The sequence below is a fragment of the Spermophilus citellus genome (assembly GCF_964194105.1).
Source record: "Spermophilus citellus genome assembly, chromosome: 17".
NCBI classification, from domain to species: Eukaryota; Metazoa; Chordata; class Mammalia; order Rodentia; family Sciuridae; genus Spermophilus; species Spermophilus citellus.
In genome coordinates this window covers 5,154,933-5,167,156 of record NC_138199.1, presented here as the reverse complement: position 1 = coordinate 5,167,156, position 12,224 = coordinate 5,154,933, and the positions used below count along the sequence as shown (strand labels likewise).

The 12,224-nt window shown below is 38.9% G+C and overlaps 1 protein-coding gene across 12 annotated transcripts in view; it reads right to left on the bottom strand.

The window, feature by feature from the left end:
• SPECC1 (sperm antigen with calponin homology and coiled-coil domains 1) overlaps nt 1-12,224 on the bottom strand; it is a 280,506-nt gene that overhangs the window by 144,853 nt on the left and 123,429 nt on the right. The window contains exon 1 of one of the 12 annotated variants that reach the window (XM_081270143.1): nt 10,341-10,590. The exons of the other annotated variants lie outside the window; for them this stretch is intronic. Coding sequence (XP_081126269.1) covers nt 10,341-10,380 — 40 coding nt within the window. The 5' untranslated portion in view covers nt 10,381-10,590. Of the gene's footprint in view, nt 1-10,340; nt 10,591-12,224 lie in introns of those variants that run through there. 12 annotated transcript variants of the gene reach the window in all.

The window sequence follows — 12,224 nt, the reverse complement described above, 5'->3', positions numbered from 1 at the left end:
AATTCTTTGGCATACTACACAATGGGGATTTTCAAGAGCTTTGGATGTTGTTGGCACCAGTTTTTACTGGGTATAGTTTCAGGTCAAAATTTATGACTTTACTTTTCTAGGTTTATCAGAAGTCCTAACGGTAACACTTGTCCACAACAAAGTTTAATTTGGGACAAGTAGTTAGAAATAAGAGAAAGATCAAGGAGAAAAGACAGATTTTTCTGACTAGGGCAAGGGTTAAAAAAAAAAAGATGAGCTGAGAAAGGATAGTGGTTTGATGGATTTTGAGAAAGGATAATGGTCTGATGGATTTGAAAGAACATGTTTAGGCGCTGGGGATATGGCTCAAGTAGTAGCGCGCTCACCTGGCATGCGTGAGGCACTGGGTTTGATCTTCAGCACCACAAAAAAACAAAATAAAGATATTGTGTCCACGAAAAGCTAATAAATAAAGAAATAAAGAACATGTTTACGTTATAATGAATTTTAAATCAGATTTTTCTAAATCCTCTCTTTGGAATTTTTTTTGACATGAAAAGTTAATTAACAACATTTTTGTTGTTACCTTGTTGCCTCACATAAAAAATATGACAGGATAGTGAACAGATAGGAGTTATGAAAGACCAGGTAAACACGAGTCCTCTGACAGGAATGAAATGAGACGGTAGACAAGTTCCCTGTGCTGACCAGAAAGAGTCAGTCCCCTTGGCCTAGAATCATGAGTTATCTTTGTAGTGGTGTGGAATGAAGAAAAACTCTTCTCTGCACAAGCTTGTCTGAAGTTCATAACATTAAAAGATTTTTTTAAATTCCAGTCTTAAATACTTGTCCATATTAATTTAGAAATAATAAACCTACTCTCTCCTAAGAATCAAATGTTTCCTGGAAATATGAGGAACAGCTATCAGTTCATCAGAACCCTACTTTATGTTAAGGACTCTTCAGAGTTAGGGGCTAGAGAGAAGACAAAGACAAACAAGAATTCAGCATCCAAGGGAAGGTAGATGCCAGAGAGGTCCCTCACCAAAGGGAATGGGAAGTTGGTGGACAAACAGGATGGAGAAGAGAAGAGAGGATGGGGTGGGTTGGTCCTGAGAGAAGCGTTTTGTCATGTGATAACAAAATCTTCCTAAAGATGGACGCCCTTCAAAATGTTCAGTTTTCATGCTGCTTCTATGGTTTTACATGGGCGGTTATGATCTGATTGGAACCATATAAATTTTTTTAAATAAAGTAAAATAATTCAACAGACTAGATCTAGTGAGGCAACACACTCAAATACTTTCTTGAGTTTGGATGTTTAAATGTCTAAAAACATAAAATCATAGAATGTTAAAGTTAGCAGGAAATTTAGAGCTAACCTCTAACACACTCTCATATCTTTTATATGAGGCAACAAGATACCAACAAAAACATTTTGTTAATTAACCTTTCATGTAAAAAAAAAAAAATTCCAAAGAGAGAATTTAGAAAAATCTGATTTAAAAATCATTATATGGTAAACATCTTCTTTCAAATCCATCAAACCAAACCATTATATCTAAAAAGAAAAATCCTAAAAGAAAAATCCTAAGATTGAGATGGATGTCTACAAGGCACTTTACAAAATTCAGCAACAAGTATTTATGATTTTTTTTTTTTTTTTTTTGGTGCTGGGGAGGGAACCCAGGGCCTTGTGCATGCTAAACATGTACTCAACTAGTGATCTATACTTTCAGACTCTATTTCTATTTTTAAAAACTGTAATATATGAAGGATAACTCCTTCATATAAAAGATGATATCTATCTCATCTCTCTAGTTTCTATGCTTCTATGAATTTATGGTTTATCATAGAGGGCTTGTATGTTTTCTTATTTCTCCCCCAGGTTTTATACATTTTGTTCATTCTGTGATTGTGACCTTTATATCCTTACCTCTACCCCCGACTCCCATGCAGGGAATTGAACCCAGGGCCTCAGGAGTGCTAAGCATGTACTCTACTACTGACTTATATCCCTACCCTTGAATGTAACTTTTTAATAAATAATTCATTGTTGATTTCTGATTACTACTAACATAAAAGAAAACCACTGTTATATATACATTCACATGCATACATACATACTTTTCATATTTGAATATGCGTATTCATTTACAAGATGGGTTACCTTACTGAATTCTCCTTAGTTCTAAGTTTTTCAGTGAACTCCATGGCTATTTTTTCTCAATTTTATCCATTGCTGTTCTAATAAAAGAATTACAGTACTTATAAATAATCTAATATTATCTCATTTTTAATAAGCATTTTCAAAAGAGCTTAACTACTTTGGATAGTATATCTGAAAACGATATTGTACAGTTCTACCAGGGTACCGCTGTCTTGTTCCAGATCTTTACGGGAATATTTTTAGTTTCCTGTTAAGCTGCTTTAAGACCATTTTAGTTATTATCTTAAGAAAGGATCCATGCCATTCCAATATGAATTAAATGTTTATGAGGTAGATGTTAAATTTTATTAAATGTTTTATTGACATGTAGTAAAACAATTTTTCTCATTAAATTTACTTATTTTGTGCTGGGGTTGTAGCTCAGTGGTAGAGCACTTGCCTCACATGCATGAGGTACTGGGATTGATCCTTAGCACCACATAAAAATAAATAAATAAAATAAAGGTAAAAAAATTTAAATTTACTTATTTTGCAAATCCTATTTATTTAATAACATTATTACACTCTTGAAACAAGCCAGTTTTTAACTGATGGTGTAATATTTTATAAAATATATGGTTTAGGGCTGGGGATGTGGCTCAAGTGGTAGCGCGCTCGCCTGGCGTGCGTGCGGCCCGGGTTCGATCCTCAGTACCACATACCAACAAAGATGTTGTGTCCGCCGAGAACTAAAAAATAAATATTAAAAAATTCTCTCTCTCTCTCTCTCTCTCTCTCTCTCTCTCTCTCTCTCTCTCTCTCTCCTCTCTCACTCTCTCTTTAAAAAAAAAAAATATATGGTTTGGTTAAATTTGGCTTATATTTTAGTTAGAGCTTATACTTCTACATTTGTAATGTACTATTGTAGCCTCTGTAGCTTTATCTACTCCATTCTTTAACAATCTACTTGTACATTTTTCAATTCTAGTGCTTATTTTAATGTTTTTTCATATTTATTCAACAAATATTAACTAAATGCCATCCATGTGCTAAGGAAAGAGAAAAAGTGAAATTGACCAAGTTATAATTTACTGGATTAATTTCTGCGCTTCTTAAAAACTTTCCTGTTAGCCGGGCGCCATGGCACACACCTATAATACCAGTGGCTCAGGAGGCTGAGGCAGGAGGATCATGAGTTCAAAGCCAGCCTCAGCAATGGCAAGGCCCTAAGAAACTCAGTGAGACCCTGTCTCTAAATAAAATAAAAAATAGGGCTGGGAATGTGGCTCAGTGGTTGAGTGCCCCTGAGTTCAATCCCTGGTAACCCCCCGCCAAAAAAAAAACTTTCCTAGGGGTCAAGGTTGTGGCCTGTAGAGCACTTGTCTAGTGTGTGTGAGGCACTGGGTTTGATCCCCAGCACCACATAAAAATAAACAAATAAAATAAGGGTGTGTGTATATATATATATGCTTCTGTGAATTTATGGTTTATCATAGAGGGCTTGTACCTTTCTTATTTCTCCCCCAGGTTTTATACATTTTGTTCATTCTGTGACTATATCCTTACCTCCACCCGAACTCCCATGCAGGAGTTGTTAAAAAATAACAACTTTCCTGTTTCCCAGATTTCTTGTCTTTTGTGGTTTTTGTTGAGATGGGGTCTTGTTATATGGCCCTAGTTGGCCTCCATCTTATGTTCAAGCATCCTCCTAACTCAGCCTCTCCCAAATAGGTGGAACTCAGGAATGGTACTACCATACCTGGTCTGTTTTTTATTTTCTAATGCTTTTTGTGTACTTCATTTTTATTTATTTATTTATTTTATGTGGTGCTGAGGATGGAACCCAGTGCCTCACACATGGTAGGCAAGCGCTCTACCGCTGAGCCACAACCCCAGCTCCGTGTACTTCATTTATTTTTATTCTTTCTCGATGATAAAAGCTTTCTGAAGAATGAATTTTCTTTATTTATTTTCTTTATTTATTTTCTTTATTTTATTTGTGATTATTAGTATTCATGTTATTTTTCTAAATGATTTATAAATATAGTTTTTAGCTCCCATTGAATAAAAAATTTTAAATAGCTTTTAAATTTTCAGTTTTTATTATTTACAGTTTATTAATTATGATCACAGGGTAACCATAAAATTTCCCTTAAAAAGAGTATAATGAGGGCTGGGGTTGCGGCTCAGTGACAGAGCACTTTCCTAACCATGTGTGAGGCACTGAATTAGATTCTCAGGACCACTTATATAAATAAATAAAATAAAGGTCCATTGACAACTAAAAATTATTGACAGAAAAACGAGTATAATAAGGTTTCTTGGGGCTGGGGATGTGGCTCAGGCGGTAGCGCGCTCGCCTGGCATGCGTGCGGCCCGGGTTCCATCCTCAGCACCACATACCAACAAAGATGTTGTGTCCGCCGAGAACTAAAAAGTAAATATTAAAAAAAAATTCTCTCTGTCTCTCTCTCTCTCACCTCTCTCTTTAAAAAAAAAAAAAAATAAGGTTTCTTTTTGGTCTTAATGAATAGGTAAATGTCTTAACCATTCCATGAACATTCTGAAAAAATGGTGTGTGTATGACACATGGTTAAATTCTCCCATTCTACTTGTGAGTGTTCCCATGAGTTTCTAATAGGTTTTCATTACTGCCAATGTTTTGCTATTTAGTGTATCAGATTTTGTAACTTCTACTTTTCTTCTTGGATTATAATTTTACTAACATAAAATGTCCTGTCTCATTTGAGGTACTCAGGGTGTGTGTTTGTGTCTTCAACTGATTGTTTCTATTGTTTCAGTGGAGTGACCTTGTAAGTTAAACAGAGCCTAGAGAGACATCCACAGTTAAATCACATTTGTCTTACTATCAAAAAAGATACTGCCTTAAGATACAGAAAGTATACGAAAAACAGGCAGCATTCTATCAAGTCAAAGGTCTTTGTAGTTAAGTACAAAAAATATTTACGTATTTTAAATGCAAAAAAAAAGTGCAAATTCTAATCAAGTGGTATGCCCATATGAGCATGGGGCTTTGGGCGGGGGGGAGTTTTCAGGCTCCTATCAGGGGTGATAAGAATTAAGTAAAATATAACTTGACTCCAAAGTACATTGGCATTATAGCACTTCCTTGTTTAATTTTTGAAATCCATGCTGTAGAGAGATTCTGAACTTAGGAATCTATACCTAGTCAAACTGTCAATAAAGCCTAGGGCAATGTAGGTCAGGAGAAGGTTGAGGAAATTTTTCATGTGCAGATTGTCCTGTATATGCTCAAATCAAATGTTTAAGAATATGTTCAACCAAAAAAAAGGGGGCTAAAGTTTACATCTGAAGCTTAAGGAATCAATCCTTGGCCCTGTCAGAGATGTCTGTTTTAAAAATCTCAGCAAACTAAGATGGAAATCCCAAAAATTATATGGAAAGAGATCCCTATATTATTTGGAATAAAACATTCACTAGCCAGGCATAGTAGTGCTAGTAGGTAATCTCAGCAACTTGGGAGACTGATTGCAAGTTCAATGCCAGTTTGCAACTCAACGAGATCCTGTCTCACAGTAAAAAATAAAAAAGGGCTGGTGATATAGCTTAGTGGTAAAACACCCAGTTCAATTCCCAATACCACAAATAAGTAAAAAAAGTCGTCATGTAAACATCTTTTAACCATGGAAGGACTTAGAACAAGCAGAGAAATATTTTAAAACAATCAAACAAATAGTAATACTAAGTTGCATTTTAGAATTATATTTTTTATGTTTAAGAGAATTGTACCTATTAAACAGTTACAGGTCAACTTTTTGATTCTACTATAATGTGTAATTGAGTATTAATTTGTGATTTTAATTTGAAAGTGTGCATTTATAGATTCACACATGTAAAAAAGAATGTATAAGTGTTTTGAAATATGTATAGACTGAAGAATCACTATGCTTTTTATAATAATTATTAAATTTATAAGACTTAAAAAACCAAAATTGTCATTCAGACTTTAACAGGAACCTAAACATATTAATAGACACAATTCAAAATGCTTAAAATTTGTTAGTAAAGTTTATATATTGAACTGAATATTAATCAAAGATCCCCTTAAAAGTGATCACTAAATTTTATTGGATTTTTAAATAGGATATCACAATGTTGAACTCGAAAGCTTAAATAACTGGTTTTTATTATTCACTTTAATTGACTTAAGTTTTAAAATCAAGTAGTATCTGAAAAAGCATATGATTTTGGTTTTGTCTTAATCTGTGGGAAGAAGACTCTTTTTATTAATGAACAGTTTAACCCATTCATATTTACTACGGCAACAGATATACTTGATCTTATCTTTTTAAAATATGTGTTATCACCGATTTTTTTATGTAGATATCTTCATTTTAATAAAAAAGGTGCATTTTCCAAAGTATGTCTCTCAGAACACTTCATGAAATTCTTCTTCAGAACAAAATATACTTGAGAAAAATGCATACTATACTGAACTCTTAGTGAATATATGAAATCCACGAAACTGAAAACTAACGACAACAGAAGCCAGTAACTCCCGCTCAAACCCTTTGACCAACCGCTCCACCACCTGTATTCCACCACTAGCCTTCGAATACTAACAATGAATTTAGAAAGTTTATGTGTGACTTGCAGAAATGGGGCACAAGAGGAAACTTCTCAACTTTTGTAGAGAGGGTTTGTGGAGAGTCTTGGAAGCTAATAAATCAAGAATTCATAAAAACATAGTATATTATTTTATGTAGCATTATAGGGATAATCACCGCGGCTTTGAAATGCACCAGAAAATAAGTTGGACTTTTTGGATGGATAGAGGGACAAAAATATGAATGAATATAGCAAAATATTAATTATAGATCCAGGTGATGTGTATTTGCATGTTCACTTATATAAGCCTTTCACCTTTTCAGATTAAAATTCTTAAAAATGAAATATTGACACAAATGTGGTTGAGAATGATCATCAAAAGAGACTGCTAGTGTTCACCTCCATCCATGCTATCCTCTGCTTGACACACTGCAGACACTTTCCAGTCACTTGGCGTCCTGGTGGGGCTGTGTGACTGAGCTTGGCCTGTGGAATGTGGGTGGAACTGGCATGCACCACTTCCAGGCCCGACCCTTAAAGCCTCCTGCAGGATCCTCCAAGCATTCTCACTCTCCTGAATTCAGGCAGATGAATGGCAATCTAGGAGCCATATGATGAAGATGAAGATGAACATCTAATAACCATCAATAATTCCTCTAAAGGCACCAACTCACAGCAGACTGCGACAGGAGGGATAAATAAACTTTTACTATCTAAACTGGCTATTTAGGGGATTCATCTGTAACTACAGTTATCATTACCTATAATACAGAGTGCAACCTGAGGAAGTATTACTTTTATATATCATTTGTATTTATCTTTTAAATGCATACATATAAATTTACAACAAGAAGTAAGCAGACTGTCAACTAGTATCAGGACGAAGGAAAGGCTTCTAAACTCATTTTCTAAGAGATCTTTAGCATACTGGGCACCTTTGCTTGAATACAAACAGTAAAAACTGCAAAACAGACCCCTTCCTCTGGGTTTATACAATCGCAGCTGGGCCCACTCACACCTTTACCCAGATGTCTTTGAGTAGTGTACAGACTGCACAACAGCCCTCTCTGACAATATAAGAACTGAAAACCTGGTTGGAAACAAGAGTTGTTAACCGGGACCTTCTAGAAAATAAGAGATGTGGTCTTTAGCATGCTGTTCTGTTTCTAGCTGCCCTCAGACACACATCCTTTCAAGTCACTTGATCAATTTTTCTTACCCATCCTGCAATAACACAATGCGTCACAATGACCTAATTCAGAACGTCGCAGATACCACCAAAGATGAACTTTGTTGGCCACCACAAATCCAAGGGCTAGAAAATGAATAGCAGTTAAAAACCTGCCTCCTGCCTGGATACACCCCAAAGTAGGCAAAGAAGAGAAGACCTGGAAGAGATGGTGCCCTCCAGCCCTCTGAATCCTGCTGAAGGAGTCTGAAAGGAGAATTTTACCCCCATTTATTCTTTTATTTATTTATTTTGAGATGGGGGTCTCACTATGTCACCCAGACTGTTTTTCAACTCCCGCTTCAGCCTCCCAAGTAGCTGGGACTAGAGTTGTGTGCCATACCCTTTAAAAAGATCCTCCTCTCCCAAACATCTGAGGTCCTGCAGATCCACAAAATCCTAAAATTGTGACTGACTGCTCTCCAAGGACAGATTCTAATCCAATGCACCAATAACTGCCAGTGGGAGGCATCTAATCCTGTTCCAGCCCCCATGGTAAAGCAGAGTGAAAATACATTTATCTTTAACAAAACACTACTTTCCAGAATCTCACTGATACATTTCATCATAGCAATAAGAGACTAGTTAAGATTACACTCATCCTTTCAGTCAAATGTCCAGCATTGAAAGTGCTTACCAAGATTTCCCAATCAAGTGTCTTTAACTTCAACGAATCAGACTCAGTTCCTATTCTGAAATTATATAAACCCTGAAAACTACAAACACAAAAGTGTCATTAACATAAAAATATCTTGGATTTCTTATTCATCAGGAGTGCTTTAAAATGTAAGGTCACTTAGAAATTGAAACACAAAGATCCAAAAAACTCAAAAGCATCAACAAGAATGACAATCTTTTTACAATGTTAACTCAAAGGAAATAATAATAAACAGGGTTTTTTCACATTTCTTGGGCACTAGTGAGAGGTGTTTTGAAAATGTTACAAATCCTTTACCTAATAACTTATCAACAGGGCTTACCCAGGCTTCTTTGCACAGAAAAATCAATATACTGTTCTTATTTTTGTATATATTGGTTATTCTGTGCAGAAAAGTTTGGACAACTATTGTGTAACTAGACTTCTATGTAATCTACGCAGTAACCCCACTCCTAAGATTTTTCTTGACAGTGTTTCTGTGTAGTTATTAAAGTTTTCAATCCTGGCTATTGTACCAGTTCAACATGCCACAGAACCAGGGAGGCACCCACCTTTGCCCAGCCCCAGGAATATGGTCAAAACAAGCAGTTCAAGGACTGAGGCATAAATGACTGAGGCTGAGACACCAAGTTTTTAATCATAGCACTGCTCCCAATTCAAGGGATAAATCATTTGGACAAATCAGTTCACTTCAGAGCCTCAATTTCCTGGCTCAAATTAAAAATTAAAAATCACTCCTTTAAAAAAGATTTAATAGTTATGACTGGTCACCTGCCACCAAAGGACTCCAACATTAGATCAACTATCTCTTTCCAATCACCTGGGATGCCATTTTTGAGACTAAAATAATAATAATAAAAATAAAATAAAATTTTAAAAAATAAAATAAAATAAATAAATAAAAAGAGACTAAAATAAAATCCACTGACTACATGTGTCAGTACAGAAACGTTCTGTTTCGTTTTTTTAAACGCAACCCGTGGTTATTAGCATCAAAATCTGTGCGGGAGTCCAGGATGAAGGACCAGAAGATGAAATCTAGAGCCCAGCTGTCTCTACAAAAGCTCACTCACTTCATTTCCAAGGAAATAAAAATCTGATAAACTGGACAAGTTCTGGCATCCCAGAATAAGGACAGATTATGTTGGGGGAAGACACAGTCACAATCAAGCCCTTGGTCTGAGTATGAGTAACAAAAATCAGCTGACGGGGTCGCCACCTTCCGCGGGACTCCAGAAAAGTGTGTGATATGCAAATGATGCACTGCAAAAACGGACAATGAGCCAGAAAACCACTGCCAAGTCACACTTTTCGTCGCCCATGGCCCAGAAAGTCTGCGAGAACTGCCTACACCGCATAGGAGACCAGAAGGGCCAGAGAGGTCACACGGTGACGCCTTCACCAAGACTTCTTCCCCGACCCCACTTCTCGGGCCGGGCCTGGGAGCTCCTTCCCGCTCCCCTCTCGGGAGTCCGGGCTGACCCCGGGGCTTTCAGGTACGTGTTTATAGCGAGTGGCATTTCCTGGTCGCGGAACCAGCACAGGTAATTTCACAACCCCACCAGCGCATTCCAAAGGGAAGAATCACATCGCGGGAACTTCACCTTTCCACACTCGCCCCCACTCCGCGCAGCGGGTCGCGCCACCGCCGCCACCGCCGCCGCCGCCCGCCCGGGAGGCGGGTGGGGGAAGGGCGCTCGGCAGGGGAGGGGGCGCGGCGCGACCCCCAGCCAAACCGCACCGACCTGGTTCGGGATCCTCTGGCCGCCCAGAGTGGTTGCCCATGCTCTGCTGACTCCGGTAGCTGCCGGCTGGCCGGCCTCGGACAGGGTGTCCACCGTGCCGCAGAGCGCGCTGGCTCTGGCTGGAGAGGCAGCTGCGTCCGCGGGTCCGCTCCAGTCAAAGAAAGGGCCGGGCGCCTTCCAGTTCCCGGCGGCCGCCGGCTGAGCCGCTCCTCGCGCCCGCGGGCGGGCCCGCCCCCTCATCTACATAGCGCCCGCCCCCTCATCTACATAGCGCCCGCCCTCCTTCGTTCCACGCGGCCCGCCCCCCTCATCTGCATCCCGCCCGACTAGAAAGGGCTGGCCTTCCTCGACTCCACGCGGCTCGCTGGGCGCGGCCCGCCCATCTTATCTACATAGCCCCGCCCATTCGTCTGCATATCGCTTCCCCGGTGTCCCCAGGGTCCGCTCCCGGTCTTGGGACTGACGCACCGGTTGACCGACTTCTGGCCTCCATCCGCCCACAGCGAGAACTGCAGTTGGACCAGGTAGGCTGGAAAAACCCCACTGCGGAGAGGCTAACGCCAAGAGCCACAGAAAAGGCCAAGAACCGCGCATGTGAAATTAGATCTATCGGAACCAGAAAAACCTAGAGTTGGCACAGAGAAGACGCTTAATAAAGATTTTTCCGGATGAGTGAATGAATGAATCGATGAACAAACAACTCTTGAGGAGGTGAAGAAAAAAAATAACGCTCACAAAGACATGCCCACTAGTCAAGAAGAACACTATCACTAGTAATAAAAATGCATGCGGATCATAAATATTTCTATTTATATACTATACTGCCACTGTTGGAAATGATTAATTTATGCAAATTACCCTGAGCAGCTCTCATCTTACAATGAAAACACTTAGAACTAACTAAATCTGCAGTGACAATATTTAGAAGTAAAAAAAATCATTAATGGAATGCTGGTCCTGTCTTCTGCATCTTTGAACATTACAGTCCATATTCAGTCATTTTTCCTGACTATCAACATATTAGGACATTGCTAATCACTCCCAGCATTTTAAAACTGTATTCACTTGGTTTTCAGGATGCTATACTCTCCTAGTTTTTGGTCCACCTCCCTGGTGGCCTCTTCTCAATCCCCTTTGTTGAACATGACCCCTAGACTCTGGAGTGCCTTACAGCTCAGCCGCCTGACTTCTCAACTCTCTTGGTCTTTTATTTCCCAATTTGTGGCTTTTTTTTTTTTTTAATAGGGGGATTGAACCCAGGGGTGCTTAACCACTGTGTCTCACCCCCACCCTCACTTTTTAAATTTTGACACAGGGCCTGGCTAAATTGCTAAGTTGCTGAGACTGGCCTTGACCTTGTGGTCCTCCTGCCTCAGCCTCCCAAGTTGCTGGGATTACAGGCATATGCCACCATGCCTGGCCCAACTTGTAGCTTTTAAATACCATCTAAGTATCACCAGGCTGGTCCCCTCTTCTGAAGTTCAGACTTATTTATCCAACTGCTTTCTCAATGACACTTCTTGATGATTCCACTTAGACATCTAAATAAACATCTCCAATTTAACCAGAACAAAACGGAGCTCTTGCTTTTCTCCCATAGATCTATGCCCCTCATATCTTCTCCATTTCCATAAAAGGAAATTCCATTCTTCCAGTGACTCAGACCATAGACTTCAATGCCTCTCACATGCCACATCCAGTTCATCAGCAAATCCTATTAGTATAGATTGTGTATATCATAAATGCCACTATGTTTCAGTACTTCCTACCTCCTCCACTTACTGCCAAGCCACTTACTGTCCAAGCCACTGTCATCTCCTTCCAGAATTACTGCAACTGCCTTCTAACCAGTCTCCCTTCATCCCCTGCTTCTCTATAGTCTAT